Here is a 15,400-nt window from a genome sequence, read left to right on the forward strand (position 1 = left end):
TTAAACTCTTTTCAGTTGTCACTTGTCTAATGTGGTCAGTGGCCATCTGTATGTTTCATGAAAAATTCATTTCAACTTTTAAAAGTGGTATTTTATTGTTTTAAACTTGAAAATTAAATATAATCATTATAATATATATGTGTTCAGTAGCCACAGTTTAAATTAGAAACATTTTGAATATTTTCTTCAAATTTAATTGTATTTGTAACACTTTTTTTTGTAGGTATGATGAAGAACACACACAAGATGAATCTGTCCATATTGATTGTTTCTGTGTCATTGCTGCAGGAATTGAGGTTTGTTGTTTTTCACCACAAACTTTTAGTATGGGCTAAATTCTATTCTACTCTGGAACCTAACTAAAAATGACATGCTATTTGTGCTATATGATATAATAATGTAGGAAATATTTACCTCTTGTGAGGGTCTTTAATTTTTAGATAATATAATTTTTTAGTACATTTTTTCCTTCTATATCTTTTCACCAAATTTCTATTATCCTTATATTTTGCACCCCATCATTATCTATTACAAATTTGTAGTGCCCATTATTTTATTTTCTGTAAACCTGATCCATACTATCACTTGTGATCTGTGACATCAAATAATTCTTTCTTGTGACAGAAAAATTAACAGGAAAACATTTTAATTCTAGCAACAGAAAATTTAGGAAAATTATGAAGCAAATATTAATATTGATTTTATTGATATTTTCCAAACAATTGATTTTAATTTTATATAATTACATCACTGTCATATTCATGATTTGCGCTCCAATAATTTCAATGTAGTTCACCTTCTCAGATTCTGATGTATTCTGGGTATTGCTTTTGTACACAAAAATGATGTGATTTGCTAACAAGGTTCTAAACATAGAAATTTAACAAATGATGTGACATTATGTTCAATTTGTTGTAAAAACACTGAAATTATACACAATCTTTATGATTTTGAAATGCAAGACTTCTGCTTACCTCTGAAATGTTTGTTTATAGATTGTCATTGATCTTTGTAGAATAATGAAAATGGAAACAAATTAAAAGATATGATACTGGACAATGGAATAGTTAAATTATGTATAGATTATATTCTACAAAACTCACCAGTTATAAAGACACTGTTGCCGTAAGTATAACTTCAGTAGACACTTATACATTTTTGACATTCAAATATTAGGCTGTTGAGTGATCATGATGAGGGTAAATAGTGATCATGATGAGGGTAAATAGTGATCATGATGAGGGTAAATAGTGATCATGATGAGGGTAAATAGTGATCATGATGAGGGTAAATCCAGAAAAGCATTAAATTTATAAAGTGTTGTTTCCATTCTTAAATGAGTTTAATAACAAATAATTACATTAGATGTATTTTTTATTATAATACATTATTCTCGCATTATTCCTTAATCAACTTCATTTCAAAATTAATTGTAACATTCATGTTGACATGTGCTTCTACAATAAAGTGCACAAGTAAATAAAAGATAAAACTTAATAGTAATCGTGTTTTCATGATCATAGCTAAAAAATCTAATTATAAGTATTGAAAGTTTCTTTAAGTAATTTCATAAAAGCGTTTTGTAAAAGTGTTGACTATGCTGACATTTTTAGAATGAAGCACAGAAGCACTTCATATAAAATGAACTTCAGTCAACGCTTTTACTCCCAAATGAATTTACAAAAAGAAGCATTCAATTCTTAAATAAAGACCCAACATTCTTTTTGGAAAGTATATGTATCCAGTCAACATTATGACAACTTTTAATCAAGTTATTTTAACTGTTGATTAATTTATAAATATTCTCTAGTGAGTGATCAGTGTTGCTTTATTACTATTAGGAACACACTTGCTGTATCTAAATATGTTAGCATTAAAGTCTCCATATGAGTATTATTATACCCCACGCAACGAAGTTGCGGAGGGTATAATGTTTTTGACCCATCCGTCCGTCAGTCCGTCCGTCCGTCAGTCCTGTTTCTTGTCATCGCAACTCCTCTCAAACCACACAACAGAATTTCACGAAACCTTTTCAGATAATGACATACTATGTAGTTGTGCATATCGACGGGAAATTGCGATTCAATTTTTTTTCTAGGAGTTACGCCCCTTTGAACTTATTTACTTTAATGTACTACTGCAACAGTTTGTCATCGCAACTCCTCTCAAACCACACAATAGAATTTCACGAAACCTTTTCAGATAATAAGGACATACTATGTAGTTGTGCATATCGACGGGAAATTGCGATTCAATTTTTTGTCTAGGAGTTATGCCCCTTTGAACTTATTTACTTTAATGTACTACTGCAACAGTTTGTCATCGCAACTCCTCTCAAACCATACAACAGAATTTCACGAAACCTTTTCAGATAATAAGGACATACTATGTAGTTGTGCATATCGACGGGAAATTGCGATTCAATTTGTTTTCTAGGAGTTATGCCCCTTTGAACTTATTTACTTTAATGTACTACTGCAACAGTTTGTCATCGCAACTCCTTTCAATCCACACAACAGAATTTCACAAAACCTTTTCAGATAATAGGGACATACTACGTAGATGTGCATATCAACAGGAAATTACGATTCAATTTTTTTTTCTAGGAGTTATGCCCCTTTGAACTTATTTGCTTCAATGTACTTCTGTAACAGTTTGTCATCTCAACTCCTCTGAAAACACACAACAGAATTTCATGAAATTTTGTAGATAATAAGGACATACTATGTAGATGTGTATATTGACAGGAAATTATTATTCAGTATTTTTTCTTATACAATTTTTTTTTCTTATTCTTATTTAATTTCTCCAATGACAATGTGGGGAACTGGGTTATGTGAGCGTGCTCACTAAGGTTCTTTAATTTATTACAGGACTGATGTGGCTAACTGGAAAGATTTCCTGGAGAAACCTTCTCTGAGTTATATCTTAAGATTACTGACCGGACTGTGTGCTGGACATACTCCTACTCAGGTAAGTTATATCTTAAGATTACTGACCGAACTGTGTTCTGGACATATTCCTACTCAGGTAAATTATATCTTGAGATTACTGACCTGACTGTGTGCTGGACATACTCCTACTCAGGTAAGTTATATCTTGAGACTACTGACCGGACTGTGTGCTGGACATACTCCTACTCAGGTAAGTTATATCTTGAGATTACTGACCGGACTGTGTGCTGGACATACTCCTACTCAGGTAAGTTATATCTTGAGATTACTGACGGGACTGTGTGCTGGACATACTCCTACTTAGGTAAGTTATATCTTAAGATTACTGACCGTACTGTGTGCTGGACATACTCCTACTCAGGTAAGTTATATCTTGAGATTACTGACCGTACTGTGTGTTGGACATACTCCTACTTAGGTAACTTATACCTTGAGATTACTGACTGTACTGTGTGCTGGACATACTCCTACTCAGGTAAGTTAATTAATCATCACTAGGGTAAAGGAGATGTATACATTTGAGAACTTAAGCATAATCATTTCTGACAAATTATATAATAATGGAAATTTAAAAGATGTAAAAAGAAAAATTAAAAAATATTAAACTCTGAGGAAAATTTAAAACTGAAAGTCCCTAATCAAATGGCAAAATTAAAAGCTCAAACACATAAAATGAATGGACAACAACTATCATATTCGTGACTTGGTACAGGCATTTTTTATGTCGAAAATGGTGGATTAAACCTGGTTTAAAATTTCACATTCTTCCCACAATATTTTAAAGATCAAAAGGTATTCATTATTTGTTAACATTGAAAGTTGTTTTTGACATATAAAGATTTATACACAATTTTCCAAAAAAAAATGTAAATCAGTTTTTTATTTGTATATTTCAGTTAGTAGTTTGGTCAGAGTTGAAAACAGTATTTATGCATATCAAATTAATGTAAATAAACTGTTTGATTGTATATTTTAGTTGGTTGTGGGGTCAGAGTTGATAGCAGTTTTACATAAATTAGAACAGGCGTCTTCTGATCAACATATAGGTACAGTGGCAGAGAACTTATTGGAAGCACTCTCTGGTAATGATAAAGTCTCAGAAAAGGTTAGTTATTACCTTACTGTAAAGATATATAGGTACAGTGGCAGAGAACTGTAAAGTCCCATATACTTAAGATAATGTGATCAACATATAAGTACATTGGCAGAGAACTTACTGGAAGCACTGTCTGGTAATTAAAAAGTCTCAGAAACGTTTAGTTTAAAATACCTTACTGTAAAGACATATTTTCCATGAAAATACTGATTATTGTCTGGAAATCATGTTTTTGTTATAAATTATGGAGTATATGATTGAAGCCAAAAGTTTCCAAAATACAAATCACAAACATGTGGCAATACATATGTTTTATTTATACAATACCAATTCAATTTCAATTCAATTTCAATATACAGTACAATACAATAATATTACCTGTCTGTATCCCTTTAGTATACAATTATTTTGTTTTGATAGATTGAGGAGGTTCGTCAGCAAACAAAGGCAGAGAAAAAGAAAAGAGCCATGGCCAAGAGAGAAAAACAGCTAGGAGCTTTAGGCATGATGGTAGGTCATCATTCTATTCTTTTTATAGATAAAGTTTAAAAAATAGGGATTTTTTTATGAAGAAGTGTGTAAAACTACCAACAACAAAAAATCACCTATTATTTTTTCTTAATCAATTCGAGAAATCAGTGGGTTTTTTTTCAAATCACTGTTCTGTTAGTCCAAAAATTATATTCGCCAAACTTTTTAAAAAGTTTTGATTTTTTGTTGGTTGTGCATGTATAAATGATGTTTCATCACCAGTTTTCTTTTTTATTCTAGACGAACGACAAGGGTCAAGTTACAGTTAAAGGTTCAGTGTTAAAACAGATGGATGATATAAAGGAAGAAACAGGGCTAACATGCTGTATCTGTAGAGAAGGCTATAGATGTCAGCCTCAAAAGGTATGTAGTATTCTTCATCTTATGTGGGTCTCTTCTAGGAAAGCAAGGCCTTGCATAAAACATAGAAGTTTTATAAGCAGGTGTATAATATACATATTTACATCATATTTTCTATAGACTTGTATGATGACTTTGTCTTAAAGTTATATGAAACTTCAAATTAAAAAAAAAATGATGCATATGTTTTTATGCCCACCTACGATAGTAGAGGGGCATTATGTTTTCTGGTCTGTGCGTCCGTTCTTTCATCCATGCGTTCATTCATTTGTCCCTCCTTCTGTTCATTCGTTCATCCGTCCGTTTGTCCCGCTTCAGGATAAAGGTTTTGGTCATGGTAGTTTTTGGTGAAGTTGAAGTCCAATCAAATTGAAACTTAGTACACATGTTCCCAATATGATCTTTCTAATTTTAATGCCAAATTAGAGTTTTTACCCCAATTTCACAGTCCACTGAACATAGAAAATGATAGTGCGAGTGGGGCATCGCCAAGTACACATTCTTGTTTATAATCAAATGGATAGTTTTCATTATAAAACTTATGCACATGTACTTTTTTCTGAAGAAAGTTCTTTAATTTGTCCACATTAAGAAGAAGTTTACTTTTTTTTAATTGCTTGCTTTCAGGAAGTAATTCGCCTTAATATTTTCTGTATGCAAGTTACCTTAGCATGACCCTTCTTGTAAAAATTCAGTGATCGCAGTACGCATGAATCTGTTATTCAAATAATCTATTATCGGATTGTACATGTTGTACACATGCTCAATATCCATGTTTATTTGTTGATTGTTTACTATAAGGTGACAATCGGTAAACTACAGCTTCAAAACATGGCAATTAATAAGCAACCATATTTTTTCGTCATAACAGACAGAGAGACAAAAAAAATGACGATTATACAATGTGTTTGCATAAAAAATGAAAAAAATCGTGCACAGAAGACTTAGTTTGTGATATATACATGCAGTGGTTCAAGAATTGGAGAAACTTTTTTTTTTTGCCACTCATTCATATGACTTTAACATCAATCAGATATCCTTGTAAATATCCATTCCCTCAATCACCAAAAACTGGTTCCCACGAATATATATAAATCCACAGTACTCTCTGTGATATGTAAGATTGTCAACAGTACTTAAACGTTTCTCTGTGATATGTAAGATTGTCCACAGTACTTGAAAGTTTCTCTGTGATATGTAAGATTGTCCACAGTACTTGAACGTTTCTCTGTGATATGTAAGATTTACAATTTTATGATGAAGTAATAAGAAAATGTCATCAGATTTGTTGTATATAACTTGTAAAAAAATATTTAAATTGTTATTTGTGCTATATACACCTTATCGCTAATCCCGGCTGACCCGGCCGCTTGAACTTTTAACGCATACAACAATCACTTTTCCATTATGGCGTCAGATACTTTGTTTTATGACGTCAAAATTTTACGGGAACCTGTGTGATATCCCGATTAATGGCGGAAAAATAGTGATAAGGTGTATTGTTACAAGTTCTGGGATAAAGTCAGCTGGAATCATTTTTAGATCATTTAATGGTTAATTTTTCATTCATATGCAGTTTGTTTACATTTTATAAATATTAGTTATGAATTATAAAACAATAATCAATGACATTTTCTGGTCTAAAAAGAAATTTAAAAGAATGAATTTTTGTGATTTTACAGGTTTTGGCCATTTATACTTTTACAAAGAGAGTAAACCTGGATGACTTTGATAACAAGCCACGTAAAGCCATAGGATATTCTACAGTGTCACATTTTAATGTCATCCATGTAGACTGTCATACAGCGGCTGTAAGGTAAGCAGGAGAGTTGAAACTTTTTCAGGATTTAATAAATAAAAAAAACTGTTATAGATTTGTTTTGTGCTCCTTGTTAATATAGAATTATTGACAAAATGACAGGGATTTCAAACCTTGTGCTCCTGACAGTGATAGTTTGTTGGCTCATAGCAAATTATAATGTCAATAATTTTTTTGGCAAAATATTGAGGATTGAAACCTTATTATTTAGGTTATAGGTTAATATGATAAGAATTTTGTTAATGGTAAATCTGACTTGTAAGTTGAAAAATATAATTGTCTAAAGTTTAATTAAAATGGTAACTTAAAACTTAACCTGAGACAACTGTTACTGTAATGGTATTCTCAGATATGACATGAAACTGTATGTTGACAGTAGCAAAATGAATTAAATGAATAGGATAAAAATGGCAAAATTAAACATTAAAATGCCATGAGTAAATCAACATTTCTCTTTTTAATGTAACCAATTCTCTCTATTACTTTCAAAAAGACAAGTCACTTCTATCAATGATTTTGAAGGTGTGTGAGCCATGCACTTAATTTGATTTTTACATAATGTAAGTATTGATATCTTCATGTGCTTTTAAAAGAAACTCCAAATCTGAATACTGTCTAGTAATGATATATATTTTTTAAAAGGCATTCCAAAATAGAATACCGTTTTGTAATGATATGACATTTTTGGTTACAGACATGCCAGAGGGAGAGAAGAATGGGAAAGTGCAGCTCTACAAAATGCCAACACTAAATGTAATGGATTATTGCCCCTTTGGGGACCTCAAGTCCAAGAATCAGCATTTGCCACGTGCCTTGCAAGGTAAGATAGAAAGAGAGTTATTCCCCTTATTTCATCAGATAAAAAGATAGTTATTCCCCTTATTTCATCAGATAAAAAGAGAGTTATTCCCCTTATTTCATCAGATAAAAAGATAGTTATTCCCCTTATTTCATCAGATAAAAAAGATAGTTATTCCCCTTATTTCATCAGATAAAAAGAGAGTTATTCCACTTATTTCATCAGATAAATATGTGCAATGGAAAATATAATAAGTAATATTAGAATTACTTTTTTAATCCCATGATTATGTTTGGTGGCTTAACCCAAAAGCTTGTTTCGAACATTAACATTATACCTTGTATATTTGAATATCATTTCAGACACAACACCTATATCCAAGACTGTACAGGAATCCGAGATCCTAGTTATCCATACAACATACATGATGTCAAACATCTTATTCTTAAGTTTGCCCAGGAGAAGTCATTCAGTCAGGAAAGTGGGGGTGGTGGTCGACAAAGTAACATGCATGTACTGCCAGCCATGATTCATATGGCTTTATATGTTATTAATACGTAAGTTTAAAATGTGATTGTATTTTTTAAGGTTTCTTACATGGGTAGTTATGATGTTGAATGATTTACAACATTTATTTTGGCTTTAAAAGTTGTCAATACGCAAGTTTAAGTTGTGCATGTTTTTGTTTAAAAAATTCTAACATGAGTAGTTTTGTTGTCGAATAATTAATGATATTTATGCAACTTGTGTCTTATCTATTTAAAAAAAAAAAAGGAGATGTGATATGATAGCCATCAAGCCAACTTTCCTCTAACATGAACTGACTTCAAAAATTACCAGAAGTTATAATATATAGGAAGCTATAAAAGGTGAAGAATAACAAAATGTAGAAAATTTGAACTGACTATGATTTAGCTAATGATTTTGAAATGAAATGAATATGACAGACACTTGACTATAGTGTCAGGATAAACACATTAACATTTTTATACATTTCCTATTTTGAATCAGAAAATATGTTTAAACTGTTAACAATTTGGATTGTATTATATTTATTGTAATATATTCTGGCCACAATTTAATCAAAGTAAATTGTGTTGATAAAGCTGTTTACCTTGCAATGTAACTATATTATACCTTTTCTTCTTGGGGCTATCATATACTAGAAACAGATCTTTATTATAGCTTATTAAGAAAGTTCAAAGATGTCTAAACATTTTCATAACATTTAGAAATATATCTGAACCCTATTGCCAGATCTAAAGTTTACTTGAGATTGATTTGCTGTCTATATTGTTTACATAAAATGTTGCTCTGTATATAATTTGAATCATGATTTTAATTTGTTTATAGAACAAGATCTGTTGGAAGGGAAGAGAAGAACTTCAACAATTTTATTACTCTACCTAAAGAAAAATGGTTAGAAAATAGTTATGAGGTAAATAGAGTTATCTTTCTTTTGATAAAAATCTGTCATTTTACTATTCATGTTTGTTGTAGCTTTCTTTTATTTTGATGATCAAGAAGCAAGTTTATCTTGTACTGATAATCAGAAAAAAGTAGAAACTAAATTATTATAACACATTTTTGTTAAAAAAAATTTCATGAATCATGTGAATCAGTTTGAGTGGTTTATAGATCTAAATTTTATTTCATTTTCATATCAAACATTTTTTCATGGAAAGAAATCTTGAAAATATCGTTTTTCATTAGTTTGATCTTTTAACAAGATTTGAATCAAAGACAAGAATTTGTGAAATCCACGTAAAATGTGTATCCAACAAATAATAACAAAACCACAGTATTGTTGATGTTGTTACACTTACAGACTGAGGGAGCATTGTATTGGACTGTGATGACACTTCATATACATCCCTATAGTATGTGGAAAGATACTAAAGTAGAATTACTCAAAAGGTTACTAGTACTGGCCCAAGCTAGATATCAATCTGCAACTGGACAGCCAAGGTTAGTTATAAAGGAGTCCCAAGCTAATGTTTTGTACACCAGATGTGCAGTTTGTTTACAAAGACTCATCTGTGATGCTTGAATGAGTAATATTTCAATAGCTGTTATATCCTTGGATTCTTGCTTACAGCTCAGCTATAGGGACAGTAAGGCCACAGAATTTTATGTGTGTATTGACATTAGGATTAGGAAGGCAAAATGTAATAGCTTTAGTTTACGACATGTTTGTGGAAAATATGAATTTGTTGAAATGGACCTTAAAAAAAATAGGCAGAATGTTTCTTAATGCTAGTCATAAATTTATCAACCTAAAGTTGTTGTGAATTTATTGTTAATTTTTAAACTGATTGATCTCTGTATTTGTTCTATTGGAAAAGGAAGTAAAATTGTATATCTCATGAATTTATATCAGAGTTAAATTTGATGAAAAGTTAAAAGACTATGAAATAACAATATTTAAATTCAGGAATGTTGTGTTTCTTTTTTATTGCATATACACTATCCTACATTATCAAATTGTAAATGATTTTATTTGTGTTTCCACAGTTTATCCAACAAAAAAGTATTGGAGTACAGTGTATACAAACCCTATTTTGTATTCTTTGGTATTGTGGATATGGTGTATGATAAACTTTTCAAGGTAAGATCTCATTTGTTACGAGGACTCTTATTCTACTACTCAATGGACTACATAAACACTGCAACACTATTTTTTTCACATATTTGAAATTAGGTTGAAAAGGTATTTATAATACTTGAGATATTGATGATGATGATATATTGGTGTTTTAAAGTCCAGTAGCAATTATTACATTCATATCAGGACATAAACATTTGAATTTGATTTGAATATGAATGCTGCTTTGTACTACATCTTATTGTATCAGATTTTAAATGATTTAAATTGTGTTAGTTGACAGTGAAACAGTCCAATAGAAGACATGTCACCTTACATAGACACTATATATTCCGATGTATAGCTGACCAGTCTCTGCTCTTACTCTTGTATATGGCACACTATATTCTGATGTATAGCTGACCAGTCTCTGCTCTTACTCTTGTATATGGCACACTATATTCCGATGTATAGCTGACCAGTCTCTGCTCTTACTCTTGTAAATGACACACTATATTCTGATGTATAGCTGACCAGTCTCTGCTCTTACTCTTGTAAATGGCACACTATATTCTGATGTATAGCTGACCAGTCTCTACTCTTACTCTTGTAAATGGCACACTATATTCCGATGTATAGCTGACCAGTCTCTGCTCTTACTCTTGTATATGGCACACTATATTCCGATGTATAGCTGACCAGTCTCTGCTCTTACTCTTGTATATGGCACACTATATTCCGATGTATAGCTGACCAGTCTCTGCTCTTACTCTTGTATATGACACACTATATTCTGATGTATAGCTGACCAGTCTCTGCTCTTACTCTTGTATATGGCACACTATATTCCGATGTATAGCTGACCCATCTCTGCATTTACTCTTGTATATGGCACACTATATTCCGATGTATAGCTGACCAGTCTCTGCTCTTACTCTTGTATATGGCACACTATATTCTGATGTATAGCTGACCAGTCTCTGCTCTTACTCTTGTATATGGCACACTATATTCCGATGTATAGCTGACCAGTCTCTGCTCTTACTCTTGTATATGGCACACTATATTCCGATGTATAGCTGACCAGTCTCTGCTCTTACTCATGTATATGACACACTATATTCTGATGTATAGCTGACCAGTCTCTGCTCTTACTCTTGTATATGGCACACTATATTCCGATGTATAGCTGACCCATCTCTGCATTTACTCTTGTAAATGGCACACTATTCCGATGTATAGCTGACCAGTCTCTGCTCTTACTCTTGTATATGGCACACTATATTCCGATGTATAGCTGACCAGTCTCTGCTCTGACTCTTGTATATGGCACACTATATTCTGATGTATAGCTGACCAGTCTCTGCTCTTACTCTTGTATATGGCACACTATATTCCGATGTATAGCTGACCCATCTCTGCATTTACTCTTGTAAATGGCACACTATATTCTGATGTATAGCTGACCAGTCTCTGCTCTTACTCTTGTAAATGACACACTATATTCTGATGTATAGCTGACCAGTCTCTGCTCTTACTCTTGTAAATGGCACACTATATTCCGATGTATAGCTGACCAGTCTCTGCTCTTACTCTTGTATATGGCACACTATATTCCTATGTATAGCTGACCAGTCTATGCTCTTACTCTTGTAAATGACACACTATATTCTGATGTATAGCTGACCAGTCTCAGCTCTTACTCTTGTATATGGCACACTATATATTCTGATGTATATGTTAGCTGACAGTCTCTGCATTTACTCTTGTATATGGCACACTATATTCTGATGTATAGCTGACCAGTCTCTACTCTGACTCTTGTATATGGCACACTATATTCTGATGTATAGCTGACCAGTCTCTGCTCTTACTCTTGTATATGGCACACTATATTCCGATGTATAGCTGACCAGTCTCTGCTCTTACTCTTGTATATGGCACACTATATTCTGATGTATAGCTGACCACTCTGCTCTTACTCTTGTATATGGCACACTATATTCTGATGTATAGCTAACCAGTCTCTGCTCTTACTCATGTATATGGCACACTATATTCCGATGTATAGCTGACCAGTCTCTGCTCTTACTCTTGTATATGGCCCACTATATTCTGATGTATAGCTGACCAGTCTCTGCTCTTACTCTTGTAAATGGCACACTATATTCCGATGTATAGCTGACCAGTCTCTGCTCTTACTCTTGTATATGGCACACTATATTCTGATGTATAGCTGACCAGTCTCTGCTCTTACTCTTGTATATGGCACACTATATTCTGATGTATAGCTAACCAGTCTCTGCTCTTACTCTTGTATATGGCACACTATATTCTGATGTATAGCTGACCAGTCTCTGCTCTTACTCTTGTATATGGCACACTATATTCTGATGTATAGCTGACCAGTCTCTGCTCTTACTCTTGTATATGGCACACTATATTCCGATGTATAGCTGACCAGTCTCTGCTCTTACTCTTGTATATGACACACTATATTCTGATGTATAGCTGACCAGTCTCTGCTCTTACTCTTGTATATGGCACACTATATTCCGATGTATAGCTGACCCATCTCTGCATTTACTCTTGTATATGGCACACTATATTCCGATGTATAGCTGACCAGTCTCTGCTCTTACTCTTGTATATGGCACACTATATTCTGATGTATAGCTGACCAGTCTCTGCTCTTACTCTTGTATATGGCACACTATATTCCGATGTATAGCTGACCAGTCTCTGCTCTTACTCTTGTATATGGCACACTATATTCCGATGTATAGCTGACCAGTCTCTGCTCTTACTCATGTATATGACACACTATATTCTGATGTATAGCTGACCAGTCTCTGCTCTTACTCTTGTATATGGCACACTATATTCCGATGTATAGCTGACCCATCTCTGCATTTACTCTTGTAAATGGCACACTATTCCGATGTATAGCTGACCAGTCTCTGCTCTTACTCTTGTATATGGCACACTATATTCCGATGTATAGCTGACCAGTCTCTGCTCTGACTCTTGTATATGGCACACTATATTCTGATGTATAGCTGACCAGTCTCTGCTCTTACTCTTGTATATGGCACACTATATTCCGATGTATAGCTGACCCATCTCTGCATTTACTCTTGTAAATGGCACACTATATTCTGATGTATAGCTGACCAGTCTCTGCTCTTACTCTTGTAAATGACACACTATATTCCGATGTATAGCTGACCAGTCTCTGCTCTTACTCTTGTAAATGGCACACTATATTCTGATGTATAGCTGACCAGTCTCTGCTCTTACTCTTGTAAATGGCACACTATATTCCGATGTATAGCTGACCAGTCTCTGCTCTTACTCTTGTAAATGGCACACTATATTCCGATGTATAGCTGACCAGTCTCTGCTCTTACTCTTGTATATGGCACACTATATTCCGATGTATAGCTGACCAGTCTCTGCTCTTACTCTTGTAAATGACACACTATATTCCGATGTATAGCTGACCAGTCTCTGCTCTTACTCTTGTAAATGGCACACTATATTCCGATGTATAGCTGACCAGTCTCTGCTCTTACTCTTGTATATGGCACACTATATTCCGATGTATAGCTGACCAGTCTCTGCTCTTACTCTTGTATATGGCACACTATATTCTGATGTATAGCTGACCAGTCTCAGCTCTTACTCTTGTATATGGCACACTATATTCTGATGTATAGCTGACCAGTCTCTGCTCTTACTCTTGTAAATGGCACACTATATTCCGATGTATAGCTGACCAGTCTCTGCTCTTACTCTTGTATATGGCACACTATATTCCGATGTATAGCTGACCAGTCTCTGCTCTTACTCTTGTAAATGACACACTATATTCTGATGTATAGCTGACCAGTCTCAGCTCTTACTCTTGTATATGGCACACTATATATTCTGATGTATATGTTAGCTGACAGTCTCTGCATTTACTCTTGTATATGGCACACTATATTCTGATGTATAGCTGACCAGTCTCTACTCTGACTCTTGTATATGGCACACTATATTCTGATGTATAGCTGACCAGTCTCTGCTCTTACTCTTGTAAATGGCACACTATATTCTGATGTATAGCTGACCAGTCTCTGCTCTTACTCTTGTATATGGCACACTATATTCTGATGTATAGCTGACCAGTCTCTGCTCTTACTCTTGTATATGACACACTATATTCCGATGTATAGCTAACCAGGCTCTGCTCTTACTCTTGTATATGGCACACTATGTTGTGATGTATAGCTGACCAGTCTCTGCTCTTACTCTTGTATATGACACACTATATTCTGATGTATAGCTGACCAGTCTCTGCTCTTACTCTTGTATATGGCACACTATATTCCGATGTATAGCTGACCAGTCTCTGCTCTTACTCTTGTAAATGGCACACTATATTCTGATGTATAGCTGACCAGTCTCTGCTCTTACTCTTGTAAATGGCACACTATATTCTGATGTATAGCTGACCAGTCTCTGCTCTTACTCTTGTATATGGCACACTATATTCTGATGTATAGCTGACCAGTCTCTACTCTGACTCTTGTATATGGCACACTATATTCCGATGTATAGCTGACCAGTCTCTGCTCTTACTCTTGTATATGGCACACTATATTCCGATGTATAGCTGACCAGTCTCTGCTCTTACTCTTGTATATGGCACACTATATTCCGATGTATAGCTGACCAGTCTCTGCTCTTACTCTTGTATATGACACACTATATTCTGATGTATAGCTGACCAGTCTCTGCTCTTACTCTTGTATATGGCACACTATATTCCGATGTATAGCTGACCCATCTCTGCATTTACTCTTGTAAATGGCACACTATATTCCGATGTATAGCTGACCAGTCTTTGCTCTGACTCTTGTATATGGCACACTATATTCTGATGTATAGCTGACCAGTCTCTGCTCTTACTCTTGTATATGGCACACTATATTCTGATGTATAGCTGACCAGTCTCTGCTCTTACTCTTGTATATGGCACACTATATTCCGATGTATAGCAGACCAGTCTCTGCTCTTACTCTTGTATATGGCACACTATATTCTGATGTATAGCTGACCAGTCTCTGCTCTTACTCTTGTATATGGCACACTATATTCCGATGTATAGCTGACCAGTCTCTGCTCTTACTCATGTATATGACACACTATATTCTGATGTATAGCTGACCAGTCTCTGCTCTTACTCTTGTATATGGCACACTATATTCCG

The 15,400-nt window shown here is 33.8% G+C and overlaps 1 protein-coding gene across 1 annotated transcript in view; it reads left to right on the top strand.

The window, feature by feature from the left end:
- The window catches only part of LOC143063039 (E3 ubiquitin-protein ligase UBR4-like), a 149,388-nt gene that overhangs the window by 125,876 nt on the left and 8,112 nt on the right, over positions 1–15,400 (top strand). Inside the window, exons 105-116 of the mRNA XM_076234952.1 lie at positions 224–296; positions 1,016–1,125; positions 2,874–2,973; positions 3,931–4,059; positions 4,471–4,560; positions 4,822–4,944; positions 6,624–6,757; positions 7,455–7,580; positions 7,922–8,116; positions 8,913–8,997; positions 9,388–9,527; positions 10,074–10,167. Coding sequence (XP_076091067.1) covers positions 224–296; positions 1,016–1,125; positions 2,874–2,973; positions 3,931–4,059; positions 4,471–4,560; positions 4,822–4,944; positions 6,624–6,757; positions 7,455–7,580; positions 7,922–8,116; positions 8,913–8,997; positions 9,388–9,527; positions 10,074–10,167 — 1,399 coding nt within the window. The remainder of the gene's footprint in view (positions 1–223; positions 297–1,015; positions 1,126–2,873; positions 2,974–3,930; positions 4,060–4,470; positions 4,561–4,821; positions 4,945–6,623; positions 6,758–7,454; positions 7,581–7,921; positions 8,117–8,912; positions 8,998–9,387; positions 9,528–10,073; positions 10,168–15,400) is intronic.

This window comes from Mytilus galloprovincialis, chromosome 2 (assembly GCF_965363235.1).
Source record: "Mytilus galloprovincialis chromosome 2, xbMytGall1.hap1.1, whole genome shotgun sequence".
Classification (NCBI taxonomy): domain Eukaryota; kingdom Metazoa; phylum Mollusca; class Bivalvia; order Mytilida; family Mytilidae; genus Mytilus; species Mytilus galloprovincialis.